General features: G+C 40.4%; 1 protein-coding gene across 5 annotated transcripts in view; it reads right to left on the bottom strand.

Annotated features, from left to right (window-relative positions):
* CACNB2 (calcium voltage-gated channel auxiliary subunit beta 2) overlaps nt 1-15,950 on the bottom strand; it is a 234,757-nt gene extending 218,807 nt beyond the window's left edge. For 3 of the 5 annotated variants that reach the window (XM_056482942.1, XM_056482943.1, XM_056482944.1), the window contains exons 1-2: nt 15,555-15,950; nt 5,154-5,246 (exon numbers count right to left, since the gene is read on the bottom strand). In XM_056482942.1, the coding sequence (XP_056338917.1) occupies nt 5,154-5,246; nt 15,555-15,650 (189 nt within the window). In that variant the 5' untranslated portion in view covers nt 15,651-15,950. The remainder of the gene's footprint in view (nt 1-5,153; nt 5,247-15,554) is intronic. The other 2 variants (XM_056482953.1, XM_056482954.1) reach the window with 1 other exon arrangement.
* Nucleotides 15,951-19,883: the final 3,933 nt, after the last annotated feature.

Here is a 19,883-nt window from a genome sequence, read left to right as displayed (position 1 = left end):
CACCACAATTCTATCAATTCCCCACAAAATAACAGTTTTAATGTGTTTGAAATAAGCAGACTTTCTAGAATTTATCACTTGAGTAAGGCTTCGATGCAACCACAATAGCAAGCACAGGCCACAAGCATCACTGCTGTGGCTTTTAGTGAAATCTGCAGACAGAGAAAGAAAAAATCTAATAAAACAACATTTTTGCCAGACATTTGCATCAGAAATATGAGATGAGAAAATTAAACTGAGCAGCAAGTATATCTTTTTATATATTACAGTCAGTATTTGCACTATACCTGTAAAAGTGCTTCACACAGCTAATTTTTTAATGGGTAAAAGCTATTGGCAAGTCTGCAATGCTCCTTTTTTCTCTACAAGCAAAATATGTCTCATAATTTGAGGTATACAAAGGATATAAGAATATATTAACTGGCAAATGAGACTTATTTGCAATAATTTCTTTAGATTTTCTGACTAGTCACAATCTTGTTCACATATAGTCTTCAAGAAGAAGGAACAGTCCTAGCAGGTTAAATACAGGCAGGTTTTCAGCCTAGGATTGTTAGTACTGGGCATGAAGACCAAAGCTAAAATCTGTGCCCACTCTACAACAGCTCTTTGTGGCTCAGCCTGTAAATGCATAGCCTCACTGACAGGCTGCATCTATGAGATGAATACAAAAGCTCTTCCCCTCATAAAAAGGAAAAAAAAAATTTAAAAAATCTAAGCTAAGCTCTGCATCTGGAAGAAAAAAGGCAATTAAAACAAGAGGAATACTTTTCTGACACGGCCCAGTTCTCTGGTGAAATCAAGATTAAGAGGCATGTTTATGAGCAAAACTAAGTCAATATTTTCAAATTGCTTTTTAGAGCAAATCTTAGTTTTACCATTCATAAAATTCAATAGGTAATTACACAGCTAGGCAAACGTCCTTAGAGGAAAGCAGAAGAATAATGAATTCCCCACATAATTATTTATAGCTGTGTTTTTGAGTGAACACAGTATAACAGGCATCAAGCCAATATGTAAAGGAAAAAAAGCCAGATTTGTAAAACCTTAAATATTTCTGTAAGCCAGTCCATAGACAACAGCCTATTTCACAATCTAATCTGCCTTTGCAATACATAAAAATCCCAACAACTTAGACTGCCTCTCTGATTAACCACTGCAATTTAAAATAAAACCTTGACAAAGACAGGTCCAGAAGCACAACCACAAAATATGTAATGCTATCAGAACATGCAATTTGCTTAAAATAATGTTCCTGGGAAGTGCCATAGTGTTGTGTGCAAAATACATTGTCTGAACTGTATTTTGAAGAAACCCTTGGGAACAAAATCATTACCATGGATCAGTCAAAATGGCAACAACTAGAGATCAAATCCAATTCAGTCTTTCATACTAACCCTAAGAACAAGCTGCTTATCACTCCAAAGCTCAAAAAAGATGATGAAAACTTTATAACACAATGTCCTTTAGCTCCCTAAAGACAACTGATTACATTCAGTTAGGAGCTGACTGGTGTGCAATGATGCTTCTTCTTTCCAAATACACAGCTTAATTGCCAATCAACTTCACAAGAAAACAGAGAGGAAAACATTTCCTTCTCCTGCTATTGAAAAGACAAGCAGTAGTTGCTAGCAAATAAAGAGATGGCCTAATTGTTGTTATTTTTTTAAGCTCAAATATCATCAACAACATGCTGGAGACAAAACTAAACAAACATTTTTTTTGTAACAAACAAATAGAACATGATCCAAACATTCCTCTAAAGTCTCAAAGGTTTTATAGTGTCACAAGTAAAAATTATAATAAAAATCTATATCAATACAAAAAATTCACAGCACAAAAAAGCTCTAACTGGACTGAAAAGAATGGGGGGTTAATTTGTATATTATATACAGATGCTCCTGCTCCAGTTTAAGTCTTCTTTTATACACATCAGAAACAATACTGGATAGATTGCTCTGCTCTACTTCAAACATATTTAAATGGAAAAGATCATTGCACTCAGGGCTGTGCAAAAGACATTTCATTCTTTTCAAACAATTTGAATATTACTTAGTTTCATTTGAAGGAGAGAGTACAAAGTTAGCATTAGCTTTATTACTGTAGCATTTTCCAGCAGGAAAGTTGCTGGGTATAAATCGGAGCAAGAGGGACATGTGTCCTTAAGGAAGTATTAAAATCCAGACAATAAAGCTTTATCAATGTTAACAATAAACATGAAGTCCCTCTCTCCTGCAGCAGCTTTAGCTTAAATGCCCAGCAGCCCTGTGGATTCAAAAGACTGAATCCTATATCCTTGCTCTTGCCAAATACCTCAGTTGCCTTCAATGTGCATAACATTTCCTTAGGACTAGATGTATTTGTCTTCCTTTATCCAGACAAAATGTATTTCTGAGTTAGGAACTCCCACTTTCCATCTATGCTTATGACAAGAACATGCACACCTCTCACAGCTCCCCCAGGTTAAGGACAGCCATCTAAACAGGACACAAAAGCTCCTTCCAAACACTCTTCTTTACGAGGAATGCAGACAGATCCTAGTGAAAAATGTTTAGGACAACCCCAGGATTCTTTCTTCAGTGCAGAGGGGAGTACTTGTAGAGATGCACATAAATGTTGAAGGAGAAGATAAGAAGTAAATGGCAAAGGAAACAGGAACTGAGGGAGGGAAAGGAGGTTGGGGAAACAAAAGGCAGCTATAGGCATCATAAGCATTGCTGAAACAAACAGGTTGTCTGTACCCCATGTCTAGATCAAAACCCCCATTAAACAACTCCACAAATTCATTTTTAAGCAAGAACTTATTTCCTGGTTTTAAGACAACACTAAAATAAAACAAAATAACAGGAAATGAACAGTACATCATCGACTCTATAGGGTTTAAATTCATTTGAATGCCCTGCTTTTCTGCAATTTTCATCCATCTTAGAGGAACACAAAATTAAGGGATTTTTTTTTTTCCCCTGCAAGTAAATGGCTATTGCAAAACAATTATGTTCATTTATACCATGTAAAATATCCTGCAAGATAGTCAGAGATAGTATGTAGACCAAGAGAATTTCTGAGAAGGGCACAGAAGCTGAGCCAGCAGAAAACTCTGCCCCCATTCTGTTTAATATCTGGAACACTGGGCACCCTGGTCATGTTGGTGGCAACTCTTCCTCAGTGCAAGAGAAAACAAGCTGTCCCAGGAGAAGAACCAGAGCAGAAAAGCCTATTGAAGATGGAATCCAAGCTCTGATATAAATGCCTCAGCAGCAACTCTGAAGAGGCATTTCTCTTATACCTCTGCTACAACTTGAACTGCCACGCCTGTACATTACTTGCTAGGAATGTTTTGTAGGGATTTTTAAAAAATTTACTCTGGACAATTTCACATAACATATTTATTCATTAATTAATATATCCATTAACATCCCTTCAGTGACCATACCATTTCAAAACTGAGTTTGGCTTCAGCAATCTGTGAAATCTCTGATTTTTCACAGAAGCCTATTCACCATCCAGTCATTTGTATCATATAGACACACTTAGTCTACAGCTCACCAAACCTGCTTTCTGTGCTAGTTTTGGAGATTGGATAAACCATGCCTCACGCTCTGTGATCTCCAGTGCCTACAGGAGCCCACCTCAACATCACTGCTTGGTTTGATGATCCACCTCCCTGTGGATCCTCTTTGCCCTGCTCCTCACCATGACAAGTGGAACAATAAGAGATATTTGAGACCAACTTCAGATTTAATTTAGGCAAACAAGAAAGGCAAAGATGCATGTGCAGCTGGTGTAAAATAAACACTCATACTCTGCTGAAAATGTTCCAGGCTGAGTTGAACATCCACAAGGAGCTAAGGAAAACAGCAACACAGAATTCCTTACAAAGATTCCTTGGAACTGGGAGATCCTGTTGCTGCTCTCAAACACTATTTAGATTCACAGTATTTTAAGACAGGACAAAATGTTCCAAACAAGTAATTTACTTGATACAGGGTTTCCGCCTTGATATAGTTTACTGCCACTGAAAACTCCCATGGTTAATTTATATTTCATGCCTATGAAATGTAATAAGGGCCTGACTTTATCAATCTTCAGCCTACCACAAAACCTACCAATACAATTACAGTAGGACAAAGTCAAAGAATTTTATGAACAGAAGATGTGTATTGATACAATCAATGCAACATCAATGGAGTCACTAAATAATTTGGGATGAAAGAACATGCAAAACAAGCCAGTAGAGGTGTGATGCCTGCTTATGGTAAAAAAACCCTCAAAACTATGAAAGTTCCCAAATTCCAGAATCTCTCTGAAAAAGAAGGCAAAGTCTGCATTGAAGACACCAGGGCTTGAATCAGCTGGGCATGAAGAACTGTGTTTCAGACCGGACAGGCTCAGTCACTGTGGGGCTCTGGGTACCATTTCTGCTCTCCAAGCTGTCAACCACATGTCCATTGACACACACCCTCCTTCCTCAAAAGGCCTCAGTAGCAATTGAGCTTCCTTGGGCTCTGGATACACTTCCCAATACCCTTTGTTAGCCAGAATGAGCTGTCCTGCAAGCACCCACAGTGGTCTGGGATCCCCACGAGGTTCCACCAGGATCTGTCCCTTTGAAGCAGACACAAGACACAGGGCACAGAGCTTACACCACTGCCCCATCTTCTACAGGCTCTCTCCAGCATCAGGGCAATGGGGACAAATGCTGCCAGGGATTTCCCCTCCAACCCATGCCTTAAAATAACCCTGGGATGTGGGAGGAAAGCATCTAGGTTAACACTGCTTGATGCAGCACTATTTTAAGCAGGAAAATCCTGAGGACTGGTAGGTTTTCATTCTTTCTTCCAAATGTTGCCACTTTAGGCACTTCCATCAGACTTTGCCTCCCCCTCCAGCTTTAATCACCTGACAGCATTAGAGTAACAAAAATAAGGATAACTACTATACATGGAAATGAATGAGAAATGAAAAAGTATTTTTATGCCAAGACCAAAACAATAGCAACCAAATATTTTTCATTGTGCCAGAAGAGACTTCTGCTATTTCTCAGACTAAAGCATCACTCTGAGTTGACAACTTGCAAAAAAACCCCTAAAAATTGTATTTTGGACATTTACACCAGCAAGCCATCCACTCTTTCAGAAGTTGAAAACCCATACCTGGCGTACAAAACTGTTGGAGGTAGTGTCAGAAGATGTACTCCCATCTGATCCTTTAAATCGGTTTTTTCTTCTTGCCCCTTTACCATAAGACTGTTAAAAAAAACCAAAAAACAAAACACAGATTAGAGAAACAACATTACAGCATTAGTCTGTGTTGCACAGAAATCTTCCAGTGTCTCCTAGGCTAGCAGGGATTCAGATTATCAGCTTTGTGCCAATCAATAAACACATACTCAGTAAGTAACTGATGGGATGTATGTGCAAGTGCTCACCAGGCTTGGTCAATTGGGCCCTAAATGTTTTGCTGTTGAGTTTTTTTCACATTTGGGTTCAGAGAACTATTTATAGACTCACATAGATGTAGCATTATTCACCCAAGTCACAGAGATTAAAAAGTACAGTTTGTTGTGCAGCTAGTTTAAGTAAACAAGGTAGGAAAGGAGGTACTGGAGCAGTCCCCAGTACATCACAGCTATGAGCCAAGTCAGCTGAGGGAACATTAAACAGCAAGAAGTGACAAACAACTTGTTAATACAATCTTAGAACTGAGGGAGATTTTACAATAATAATTTTTTTACAGTAAGTTCGAGAAAGTAAAAGCAGTATAATAAAAAAGGACTATGTATAACTGGAAAAGGGCTAATGCTACTGAAAAGCAAGGCATCACTTTTATCCACTAGGAATTTAAAGAGACACAAGGAGAAAGCTATGGTTGGCTGAAACAAAACTTTAATACTATGGTTTAGAAACACAGAAAATCATGCTATAGAAACAAAGCAAATGCATGAGTGTGTCCACAAAAAGCTATTTGTTTTGTGCATTAAATGTGGATCATCAATAAACATGTTTACATTAAATTACAAGAGAAAAAAAGAAACAGTTCAAAGCTATGTTCTTTGCAACCACTTAACTCTGTATAAACTGTGTAGCCTGTAAACTCTGCCATGACACCACCTCTGGGCTGTGCAGCCTTCTGAGCTTTGGGCTTGAGCTTACATGGTAGGGAAGAGAGGGCTCCAGTGCAGGCTGAAACACTTAATATCCCATACAGGCAGATTTTTAATATCATGTCTTCAAAACCTGAGTGCTGTTCTTAGCAGCAACACATCTGGCAACTGTGAATAAATATTTTAATAGTCCAAGTTAGTCTAAGACTACCTGAGGAGGACAACAGACAGCCACTACTAACTTCAGATTGTTTGACAAATCCAGGTAATTTCCTCCACCAGTGCAAGAGAACAATCTGACCGTAACTGTGTTGATTCTGGGTGAGTTTGGAGCACTGGTTGAAATCTTATACACCAATCTTTTAGAAAGGATGACTCAAGGAACAGTAGTTCTGTCAGCTGGACACTCACTCTCAGCAAAAATAGTATCTGTTATCTCACTAACCTAACAATGACCTACAACAAACCAATGTTCTATCCTCAAAAAAACAGATTTCTGGGAAAGATGGTTTGCTAAGCTCATATGATTTTTTCAAAAGGCAAAACACCACGTAAGAAATTTCTGACAGGCACCCAAATTGATTCTACACATGCTGGTTCAGGCAGAGCTACACAAAAATCAGCATGTTGAACATTATGGGGGTGAAAATACGACTTTCTGATGAGTCTAGGAGTGTAACTCAGCAGGTGTCAAAAAATAAAACTGTTTCAATCAGGAATAGTTTTACATGGTTGCATATTTAAAAGGAATCTTTTATAACTGAAGAACATTTTGGTAATGAAAAGGTCTTCTTAGATCCATAAGAGTACTGAGTAGATTGGAACTGCTGTTACAAGCAAATTATTAAAAATATTTTCCGGTTATAATATACAGTTCTACCAGAAACATCTTTTTCCATCTAATATAATTAATATAATATTCCACCTAACATAATATCAAAGTACCTAAAATACATAAAAATTATCTCTGACAGCAGTATTCTTCAGATATAACATCTTTAAACCAAAATTTACCTGTTATGAATGGTTCCCGTTGAGTTAATTACCTGTGGTTACTACAAATATTCTAAACTCCTTTCCAACCATTTTTGCAGAAGAATATAGAAAAATACTTACAAAAAATAAAGAATTTCTAACATTTACTAAGGAGCTCAAGAATATAAAGCACTTACATGAAGACCACACTATCTAGGCAATTTCACTAATGGTGTACAGTACAATATTGTGTAATTCTCAAGCAGATAATTAAAAATATGTACACATATTCTCTCTCACAGTCACACTTTTTACATTTGTCTCCAATTTCTACAATATGTATTTTATTTAAAGTATCATAGTGTTCAGTTTGCTAACACAAAAAAATCGTGAGAAAGGCAAAAGAGGGACTGAGTCTAGAGCAATGAGGATAAGACAAATAAGAGCAGAAAAAGAATATGTTATAAGCACAGACAGAGAATTGTAGCAATGACTAAAAGCATTTATTTCTGGTAACCACAGCAAATGCAGCTCAGGCTGAAACTCACCTTGATTTTTCAGTTTGAGGAGTTTTTTTTGTGCATAGCAACATGCACATTTTTATTCTAGCGTTCTGTAAGTGAAAACTCTCCAAAAACATGAGCTACATACTAACTTTAAACACAAAAAACCTGTTGACATGATGGCAGGCTGTGGCTACAGATTGTAGGCAGAGTCAGTTTTACACCTGCTTCTTTGCACAGAGCAATTTTCAGTCAGAAGAAAGGGGGACAACTTGGGTATGTGGGAAAACTGGGATTTGATGACTCTTCTCATTATTTTAAAGGATGCTAACTGGGAACTACATTTGTTTTCCATGCTGTTCAAGCTTATTCCCACAGTCAGAAATGCCTGAAACTTTCCTCTGAAGATGAGATTTACCTTCCATAAACAAAACAATCTTATCTATTATTAAAATTTATTAATTATCTCTGCCATGTGAAGAAGCTTGAATAGTCATCCTGTCAGAGCTGTTATGTTTTGCTTCTTCATGTGTATTTTTTTACACAACATCTTAATGCAAGAATGAGGACTTTATTAAAAAAAAATAATTTAAATAAATAAATAATAAAAGAAACAATGATCAATCCATTACTTTCAATTCTCAGGGGAGAAAAAAGAGAACATTTTCCCCAGTATGTTACTGTGCTTCTCATGTTAAAATACACTCCCTTATCTGTGTTCTGTGCAGCAGTTGGCTGCAATTAGGCAGCTAAAAATAAAGGGCTGAATCACGACATGAGGACATTGGCCAGTAAAAGAAGCAACACGGGGCCGTGGTTCTTAACCTATGAGACAGCTGTACCTGACAGAACAAAGAGACCAAACACCTCAGCACCCCAGGACACAGGGCCCAATGGTGCAGCCTCTCAAGCCAGCAGGGCAGGGCTGGCACAGCATCTCTTGTCACAGATACAGCTGACTCCAGCCCTGGAACGAGCTGTTTATACGAAACGCTTGCTGACAGTAATGTTCTTGCTGCATTTTAGCAGAACATCTTACTCAAACATAAAGTTATGTATACATGTAAGTGTTTACAGGATCAAAAGTGTAGCTTTGTTTATAAGTCAGATGTGTGAAATTCTTTTAAAATTGGCTGAGTTGCCAGAGACGAGAAATAAAACACGCACATTTGTGTTCTGAAGCTTCATAAAATACCTGGAAAACAATGCTAAACCTTGTAAAAAAATACCCAAACCAAAGCAGTTTTGTAGAAACCATTTCATCAACCAAGACTTAACAAAGCAAAGAAAGACTCTGCTTTCCAACTCTGATTAGAAAATACATTGTGCAACCATTATTCAGCCCATGTAACCAAATGAAATATGGGAATCATATGAAGCATTAAAGGCACACAGTGCAGTTTCCTGATAATTGACAGTTGTATATACAATTACTTGTTTTTGTAAACAGATGAGATCAATATCACTCAGGGAAACCCTTTAATTTTAATGAGGTTCTGTCTCAACACATAAAACACATGCATCTATAACATTTAATCTGTAACACACATGACAAGCAGAAGGCATCGTTTATCCCTGCAGGCAAAATACTGTCATCTGGAAGAGGAAATATAAAACATTTAAAATTGCCAACTATCTACAACCAGGGAAATGGTCTTCATTGAGAGTCTTAAAATGCCCTCCACCAGTAACCACTCTAATGGTATTTTACAGCAAAGCAGTGGTGAGGACTATACAAAGGAAGAATCTGAACCTTAACTATTTATCATAGGTAAAATAGCACCAGTCATTGAGACTGATGGCAGGTGGTAGAGGTAAACCCTTAAAAACTGCTCTCATGAAGGAAGGTAGAGTCACTGACACCAAGTCAGGTCCTTAAACAAAGATGGAAGAAATAAATTGGAGGAAACAGAACCAGAAAACAAAATTTCAGAGCTACAATGAATCTTACATCATCTCAGATGACCAAGGGACCAACTATAAAAATCAAAACACCTAAAGGTAAAAAGTGACCCCCTGAAGGATTAGGGGATTGCTAGAAGGTCAGAAATGCAAATATGCATTAAGTATTTTTCCTTCTCATGTGAAAGTTTCAAAAATGTTTAAAGATGCCCATGTTCCATACACAGCAGTCAGGACAGTGTAGAATATATACATCCAGCTCCATCCTTTCCTTAAAAGAACAGCCACTGCCACTTTAAGCAAGGAAAATCATGTCCCTGTAGGTCAGATCCCCTGGGCCCTTTCTGGCCACTGGCCAGGCTTACCACCACTCAGAAATTAAACCTTCCAGCATCAGCTCCATAGATGCAACCCCCCACACCCTCACTCAACATAAAGAGACATAAATATTGCTGATTTTTGCACCACATATCATACTAATCCCATGAAGGAGTAGAGGTCAGCTTACTGACCACATAGCCAAGGACTGGAAGATGTACACAGACCTTGGTGATGTGTCCCCACTAATCCACAGCTCCCTTCCATGACAGGAATGAGGGCAAGAGGGCAAGGGAGGATACATCAATAAATCCTGGCTTGTCTCCACCTTGGGAGCAGGGTTTTGAGTCACCCTATGTGTTCAACCTCAGTGCAGCCCTGTGACAGGCACCCTGCTCTGTGACACACCTTCAGCAAAGGAGTTGCCTGAGGAGCACATACTCATGTCCCCATAGCCAAAAGGATCTCCAGCTTAGCTCTCAAAACCTGGGTTTCTCCAAACAAACAACTTTTCCTATCAGGACAAAACTCAGGAAAGACAGGACTTCCCCTCTCCCCTCAGGAATCCTGTCAAATTGAAGATCTCCACTACAGTCATCAAGTACATGCAAGCTACAGGGACAGTCTGCAAAGTCCATTTCACAGTGATTTTATAAAATCCTACACCTACACCAAAACAAATATTTATCCAAGCAAACAAAAAAAAAAATAAAACCCAAATAAAACCTCCACAAATAATTCTCTTCTTAAAACTTGCAAATATATAAATAAGTATTTGATAGATGCTTCTTTTTCACCACTGAAATAAAAGAAAACTAATTCCAGAAACAGCCCTATTCTTACCAGTTCCTACACTTGTAAGCCATCTCCCAGTGCTCTCAGCCTGGCCTCAGACCAGGTCATCTGGCAGTTTCCACCTGCCAGACAAGAAGCTGGGAACTTGGCTGGCTCTCCTCCTCCCCAGAGGCTTGAAAACCCACCTCAGTGCAGACCTGCTGCCCATCTATTTGCAATGCCAGTGATGAAGATGTCAGCTCCCACCCCAGCAAAACAGGAGCACACAACAGCAGAAGGTGCTGAAGCTCATGCCCAAACCCCACTGTGCCTCCTGCAGCCTGTAAAAACTGGCAACTACCATTGCAGACCACCTCCCCACCTGCTCCCCATGGATTTCTGTATTCCACTTGCACAAGCCAGCAGAGAGAGAGCTGACTCTGTGACAAAAGTCACCTGGGGACCAACAGCCAGCTGTGAGAGTTTCCCTCTCTAAGGGTTTGCTACCCTGAGGACAGAGACCAAGGCAACACCTTGGAGGGCAGGGAAGGCAATTTTGGCTCCTTGATTTTTAAACTCTTCTATCCCAGCACAGGAAAGACCTGAGAGGAAAAGTAACTGAGACTCCAGAGAAGCCAGCCTTGGAATAGCACAGGAAATTTTCATCCATAGAGTCAAAACAAGACAAAACCAGAGATTGCCTCTAGAAGATAGTTACCCCATAAATAAGTTAGGACTGAAACTGCTGAACTTCAGAGGGATTTTGCACTCTAGGATAACATAAAGAACAACTATTATATCCCATTTATGCTGATAATGTGTAATACTCTAGTGGAAAATATCTCTGAAAGAGATGAGCATGCAAAATCATCTTTTAGTGTTTTAGTATAGGATAATGCAAAAAAAAAAAAAAAAAAAAAAAAACAAACCCAAAGAGCAGAGAATTATCAGAAAAGTAATAGCTGAAACCTGAAGGGCTTTCTTCAGTGAAGGACTATTATTTATTTTTGTCACTAAGGAATACAACACTGAAAAGGAGATTACCACATCAGGAGAGAAAACACTACCTCTGGCTGAGGGCCATGAGGAAGTTCAAGGAATGGAATTGGATTTTATCTCTTCTCCGTTTGTATATCCTCCACTGAATTGCTGCCACATTGGATCTGGCTTCTAGGGGTGCTGCCAGAAGAGAGTAAAACCTTCCATGCCTCTATAACAAATGGGTATTATTGTTATTTAAGCAAGCAAAGGGATACAAATTTTGTTTGTTTATGGCTTACAAAATATTCTTGCAAATCAGTACAGGGAAATAGATGGTTGCAAAATGTTTGTTTGAAGAACAGGTAAACACGGTGTGAATTGTGATAAATGAACCCAGCTGAAAGCAGCAGAGGGCAGTGTGATTAATCTGCTGAGAATAAATCTCTGGATATTTTTCCATTCCTCATTACCACAAGACAGGCAGTGAAGAGATGGTGCTATACAGTTGAGAAGATAGCTGGAGATTAAGGAAGGACAGCAGCCAGTGTAAGGGCCTGTAACTAAGCTGATTTTATGGAGTCACCACATGTACTTCACTCTAAAATTCACCTTAACATCAATTGTAGCTGATACAGAAGGAGAACTGAACAAGCCTGTCCCCTAGCCTCATGCATTCAGTTTACCTTCTGCAGTGCAACCTGAAAAACAAGACAAGCACTCCAGAGATGATGAAACCTTTAGACTTGGAAGGCAGAAGCATTTAGCAGTACTATGTAATGGAGAAAATCTAAATGCAGGAGAAAGAGCTGAAGAAAACAATCAAGAAGAGAATTGTTTCCACTTAAAATGTGTCAGGTTGTTAGGACATGCACTGACAGATGATGCATACACAGGCTAAAAAAGGGACAGGAGGAAAATAATAATGAGGAGTTGGGAAGAATTCATCCAGTGTAAGGTACATTCTCCCTCCACAGGGCAGTCTTGTGGTTGCTTTATAGAAGGTTTCCTTATAATTTCTTTGAAATGTCTTCATGCAATTTACTCATCTGATTTGCTATGACTGCCCCTAATGCAAGCACAGGAAGCTTTGTGATGAGAAAACAGCAACAGAAATTGCATCTAATGATTTTTGAGGACTGAGAGACTTTGAAGTAGGATCATAAGAAAATTACATGGGAGTGAGGGAAAAAAGAAGAGCAGCTAAGAGTTATCATGTAAGTCATTAATGTTATATTACTAACACATCAGAATAGTATCTGGGTTAAATTAAATTATCAAACTGAATACTCTGCTAATTCAGATTCCTAAAAAAAAAAAGGGGTTCATTAAATAAAGAACTAAAAAGAAGAATAGAGTTGATTTAAAAAAAAACAAAACAAAAACTGATCACCAAACTGATACATTTGAACGGTTTGCTGCTTTTCTTTCAGAAAACCTAATACTGGTTTTAGGGGGCACATCTAAAACTTTGCACTGACATATACCTGGACATTGTGAATAAGTCCACAGTGTAACTGTTAGCATGCAGATTTGTCTGGATAAAACTGAACATCTGAAACTATATTGCAATTCCATTCTTGTAAGACCAAGATCCATCTAAGACTAAGATCACACTGAACTATAAATAGAACTATGTTTTTACAGTCATATGGACCTAAAAATCACAGAATTTTAGATAATAAAGAAAAACACACCAATATCTTGTCCCAGTTTCAAAGAACATCCCTGGAAAAATACAGTATAACTATCATGATCAACTCCCAAAGGGATTTTATTTTCTTTGCAGCTCTTGTTAGGAAAATGCATTATGAAAATATGAAATAGATTTTACACAGATGCTATCCGGGAATATTTCACATATTTAACTGTCTTTTAAGTGAACTACTTCAGGAGAGTTAACGCCATTTCACTCCTCTGCCCCATGGTGACAAGTCTGGCCAAAATGGATGGACGGGTGCAATCTAAAATATTGATCATGATGTTAAGATAGGTTAAAAGAAATCTCAGCTTTGCAAAAGTAAAACTCTTGGATACAAGAATTGTTGTGACTTGGTACAACTCTAGAAATGTTCTTCAGTAATATTTCCTTAAATCATAACTCCCAGAAGAAGCACTTCAGTGTGAACACTTTTAGGAGTGACATCACTCCATAAACTCACATGTTGGTTTGAGTTTTTCTTCCCTGACAGATTATTTGGCAGGAAATGTTTCTAGGATTGTTATTCAATTACCTTAGTGAAAAAGGTAGTGGTGCACATAACTGAACTACCTGTAGGCAATCTACTTGATGATTCACATGTCCTCATTAAGCCTCTCCTTTTCACTGCAAGTGTGTTCTGAAGCACCAAGATTTTACAATATTGGGTTTTCTAAAATATTCATGGAACAAAAATTAAAATCAAAATAATTGTCTCTAAATGCAGTGCTTGTTAAGGAATTAACTTGCAGCATTATTCAGACAAAGGGCTCTTTTGTTTCCATAATCATGTTTCCTCTATAGCAAAGGTTTATGTATGACTAAAACAAGTACAGATTAAGAAGATGATTCCTGTTCTGCCTAATGACTTGGATTCCAAAAACTGAAAAACATGCCAGAACCAAAAAGGTGCATTATCACAATCTTAAAAAGTGAATCTTTTTGGCTGTGAATGCTCAAAAACCTGTTTTATAAAACAGAATATAAATGCATTACCTGAAACATAAATAATGTGGGTGTTAGCAAACTATTCTTCCTCTCTAAACAGAGGTTCTGTAAGCCTAGTAAAAAGGAGGGTTGAGAAATCAATTTTATGATCAGTATTTGACATTTGTCCACAGCAGAGAGGCACCATATGATTTGACAGTCGCTGATTCTGTGCTTAGGGCTGAAAAGATATAAAAAGGGTGGGATTTATAGGTCAGGAATTAGCTCCCTTGCCACAATTTCTGGAGAAGCTGGCAAATCATATGGCTCCACAGAAATCTGTTCTGGCTTGGAGGCTACTGACGAATTCACATCCAAAGAGATACTTTTTCTTTTTTAGTTTAACCTAGTCTTTGCTTCAGTGCCTGGATTTTGTTCTGCTGTCACCGGGCCTGAGTACGTAAAGATCAGTCACCAAGACTGCTGAGAGACTGACAGATTCTCCTCTGTCAATCAAGCACTTCTGGTTTAGCTTCTCAAACAAACCATCAGAGCGAGCTTTGGCAGCAACAGCAAAAATTGCACCCCAAAAGGAAAAAACTTGTGTCCTAACAAGAACATGCACGTTTGTAATCTGAAATGCACACAATCAGATTTTACTACCCTTTTACTGGGCTCAAAAACAGCACCCTGAAGTCTTTGTAGCCAACTACTGCAAACTTGAAGATATGCAACATTCATACATTGAACAGAAACAATGTTTCAAAATATAAAGTCTTTTCTAAGTGTGCCTTTCCCTGCCTCCTTCTCATCACCCATCCACCTGAACACTGCACATGAACTGAGTAGTTAAAATTTCTGAGACGATTGTACAAGCACCTTCTGCACGGAAATCGAGCAGCTTAAATCTGCAGCGTGTTCTACACCTTCATCCTCCCCAAAATTCCTGCTGAACAAGCGGCGAGAATCGCCTTCCCTCACCTACAGACTGTCACCAGCCCCTGGACCGGGCGAGGGAGGATTCAGCCGTGCGTGGTAAGCATCAGGTACAGATACAACAGGTGACAGAGCAGGGAAAAACAGCCGTACGCGGCGGGTGTATTAATACATGTACCGGAGATCAGCTTAATAGCAATGTATTCTTACATATTCATCCTCCAAAGAACCGCAAGGTTATTTTGACTAGCGATCCATCTACGGCACAGAGCATCCCATGGATGTTAATTTGAGGATGGGGGCGAACACAGGGGTTTCGGGCATCTCAGGGGAGCCGTCAAACTTTTCTGACGGCGATGGCCAAAGTTGAAGGCCGGGGAGCTCCGCCAGCCCCCGCCCGCCCCGCGCCCCGCCCGCAGCCCCGCCGAGCCCGCGGTACCTGCGCTGCCGCCGCGGGCGCGGGATTGTCCAGCAGCTCCATCTGCACCTCCGGCGCCGGGCTGGGAGGCGATTTGGACATGTCGCCCTGGACCATTGGCGAGCAGAGCGGGTGGCTGGGCGACGAGTCCCTGGGCGGGACAGAGCCGAGCTGAGCCGTGCTGAGCTGAGCCGTGCTGAGCCGAGCCGAGCTGAGCCGGGGAGAGCCGAGCCGAGCCGAGCCGAGCCGAACCGAGCCGAGCCGAGCCGAGCCGAGCCGAGCCGAGCCGGGGCGAGCCGAGCCGAGCCGAGCCGAGCCGAACCGGGGCGAGCCGGGGCGGCGGGCGCCGCTCAGCGCCCGGCCATGCCGAGGAGCGGGCGGGCGGCCCTGCCCAGCCCGGCTCCGCTCGCTCCGCTCTGCCCTGCCCTGCCCTGCCCTGCCCTGCCTGCTGCCGGCGGGGAGCGCTCGGCGCCGGGAACGGGGCAGCGCCGGCGGCGGGCGAGGGGAGGGCAGGGGGCGGTGCGTGGGGAAGAGGGAAAGTGACAGCGAGCATCTCCCTCCGGCAGCGCCGGGCGGGGGCGGCGCCGGCACCGCGCCGGGATCCGCGCCGGGATCCGCGCCGGGATCCACACTGGGATCCACACTGGGATCCACACTAGGATCCGCGCTGGGATCCGCGCTGGGATCCACACTGGGATTCACGCTGGGATCCACAGTGGGATCCACACTAGGATCCACACTGGGATTCGCGCTGGGATTCGCGCTGGGATTCAGGCTGGGATCCACAATAGGATCCACACCGGGATTCACACCGGGATCCACTAGGATCCACACTGGGATTCACGCTGGGATCCACACCGGGATTCACAACGGGATCCACTAGGATCCACACTGGGATCCGCGCTGGATCCGCACTGGGATCCACAGTGGGATCCACACCAGGATCCAGACTGGGATCGGCCCGGCCCGGCCCGGGCAGCGGAGCTGGGCTCTGGGCCGGCTGTAGGGGCTCGGTCCGGCCCTGGCTCCCTCAGCCCTGCCGGACATCTGGCCCTGGCCGCACGGCACGGCCTCCTCAGCCCGCCCAGGATGAGCTGTGGGTCCAGTGAACACACCGGCTCGGCGACACTGGAAGGTTCACATGGGTCTCTCGTGCTGATGGGGTTTTGCCTGTACTTGTAGGCTCATATCAACAAGGGATGAGTGCGATGAAGCCCCCTGATTTTATATAACCTCTGTCTGCACAATCTCAGTCGTGCTATCAGGTAGCCCATGGGAGGCTTTTGAAAGACCTGTTCTAAACTTGGTCTGGGAAAATCGCCCTCCACCCCTGAGATGATCTGTCTGTTCTTATGACAGCCGAATTTAGGGCTGTCCTGAGAGAGACCAAACCCTGTGACCCTGTGAAGCCCACGATGAGCTGATACCTTTCTTCCACTGGATGGGACCGGGCTGGGCCCCATGCAGCATGAGAGGGAAACTTTTCAGAATCACTCTGTGATGGTTTGTGAAATCTCTTATCCGCTGATTTTAAACAGTGAAACTAAGTCTAGAAACTGACTGGCCTAATGTCACACACATAAAAGCACAGCCATTACTAAAAGCAATAAAAGTCACTTTCGGGAAAAGAAACCAGCAAACTGAGGACAGCACAAAAGCCAGATCAATTTCAAGAAGTACTTCCAAGCTTTGTCCAGATTGCATGGTTGATTTATTTAATTTTTCATAATAGCTAATAAGCTTCCCTTCTGAATTGGCTTACCCCTATGGATTTTCTTATATGAATAGTGAAAAGCTGCAGGAACTGCCCATTTTTTTCTTGTGAAGGAATTGGCTTTCTTTGCAAAAGGAAGCGCTCTGAGCTTTGAAGAACTTTCACTTGTCCCAGAAGTTTCATATTTATTTTTGAAGACAACATTTCAAAATTATTTTCTAGAATTTTTTAAGATCTTGTCCATGAAAAAACAGAACTTTAAATTAGAGTGGTGTTTATTGCTTAGCATTCATTCAAGCAACTCGATAGAGTTGCTCAACAATCTTGAAACTATAAAGATGCTGGAGCCTGGATTGCTTCCAGATGTCCTTCAAGTGGTTATAACCTAAAATATATTTTCTTTTTAGACATTTGACGTGAAAAATTCATACTTTACCCTCTAATAGAGGCCTTGAAGTAGTTATTTCTTTGACACTTACAAACTAAATTGTTTAAATGTAATTACTTTTTGTTACCATTGTCATTATTAGGGATGAAAAACCGAAACACAGTATTCATGTTAATGATTGCTGGGTGGCATATTCTTATTGAAAGATGATGTCTTTGCATTCCTAACACCTTTATAGCTTTGGCACAATTTATCCTTCTGGTTGGAGCCATGCTCTAGGAAAGGCACTTTATGCAGATCCACCAAGATTCAGTACATTTACTGGGTTCATTTTCAGGCATCTGTCAGGGATTGCCTGTTCTCTCTCACACAGAGAAGGGAGTGGAAGTTACTTAATCAAGTAACAGTGGCTCTTCATGTTGCCTTCTGGACTTTCACTTTGTAAAGAGTGTATAAATAAGAGCATTTTTTTAAGTATGCCATCCTTCTGTAAGAGTAGCAGTGATCATTTTTGAAACATAAATTGTGAATCTGGATTGAAAGAGTATTTCTACTCTTTTATAAATTAGAGCTTGAATATATCAATTGAAGCTCTTTTTTTTTTTTTTTTTTTTTTTTTTTTTTTGTGCTCAGTCATATCTATCTGATTAGTTTGTCTTTTTTTTTTCTTTCCATTATAAAAATATAATGATAATGATTTTACTTGTTTATGTACACAAATGTTGGGTCTCTAGAAAGCAAAGACTTGGGAAAGAAATCCCCCCCCCCCCCAAAATAATATCTGAATTTTTAGCAAGTTTATTTGGTTTTTCTTTCTGAGGAAAAATATTCTACATAACTGTTCTTTATCAGCAATTATCATTCATTGCCTTGATGTAATGAGTGTCTAGAAGATTAGCACAGAAAAATGATTGTATTTTTTTCTGTTTCATCCCTTTTGTTTAGCAGTTAATCCAAGTTCTCTAACCTTGAAATGTGCAGTGAAAATCCTTCAGCTGAACACATATGCATGCAGTCATCACTCTGCATGCTGTTTTTGGCCACATCTGCTCCAGGATAAGGGTCAATGTGTAAAAACAATGTGCAGAGATTCTAAATAGCTTGTTCTTTCTCAAGGGGAAAAGAAACCTGGTATGCCTAACCTGTTCTCAGCAGAAAACCACACTGCTGCATTTATTTACACTTTTATCTGCAACGGAGAGGTGTTGTGCATGCTTATTTGGATTTTTATAAACATGTAAATGTTAGAAAACCAGAAGAAAACACAAGCTGTTTTGTTCATAGGGCTTTTTTTTTTTCTTTCTTTCTTTCAAAAAACAATCCCAAAAGCTTAGGCTGACAAACAAGACAACCTGATTTGGGCGCCAAAAATAGCTGGTTTTTTGCATGAGAGTTTAGATGTTCTTTTAAAGCAAGGAGGGCTGTAATACTTTGCATATTTAATTGATCCTTACCACCAGTACAATAATGTGGTGTCAGCACCATGTCCTAACCTTTTTACCCATGTATGGCAAGTACATGTCTGGTTTAGCTATCACCTAAATGTGCAAAAATAGGCCAAGGAGGGTTAGCTTGTATTTGTGCAAATGCAGCTAAAAGCTAATAACTTAGACCCAAGGGACTTCATTAGAAACTTCCACAAATACAGACCGGTGAGTTTACAATTATTATGAAACTAATAAAATGCTTCTAGCTGAGAATATGTTTAAAGCCCTGATATAGAGAATTTCTTTAGGACTTTTAGTTAGAAAGAAACATTGGCCATCTATTAGTCTGTGCCACCTCCTATCTAAAATTAATTGCAGCCAGGAAGTCAATATTCCTGAAAAAAAGGATTCATTTGATTACCTGGTTTTAATATCTCAAAACAGGCATAGTTCATCTTTTTCAGTGATAAACTGGAAGCTGCCTGTCACAAGTGCAAATTAAAGGGATTCTTCTTATTTTAGTGCTTTATCTTTCACACAAGCCTGAACAAAACCTCTCCAGACAGGCTCACTTTTGAATCCATTATCAGTCTGTATCAGAGCACAACACCACCTGGCTGGATTTAATGAACTGATCCGTTCTCCCAGCTCGTGTTTATTATGTTTTATTCTTGGATATAAGTGCCGTGCACCTCAGAAAGCCTGGATTGATACTGTTACAGTGTATTCAGGAGAGGACAGGGATAAAAGGAGGAAGGTTCCCACATGATGGAAGATAGAGGCAATATATAAACACTGGCAAAAATGCTTTTAATGCACAG

The sequence above is a fragment of the Oenanthe melanoleuca genome, chromosome 2, assembly GCF_029582105.1.
Source record: "Oenanthe melanoleuca isolate GR-GAL-2019-014 chromosome 2, OMel1.0, whole genome shotgun sequence".
NCBI classification, from domain to species: domain Eukaryota; kingdom Metazoa; phylum Chordata; class Aves; order Passeriformes; family Muscicapidae; genus Oenanthe; species Oenanthe melanoleuca.
The sequence above is the reverse complement of the archived record's forward strand: the minus strand, read 5'-3'. Positions and strand labels throughout refer to the sequence as shown.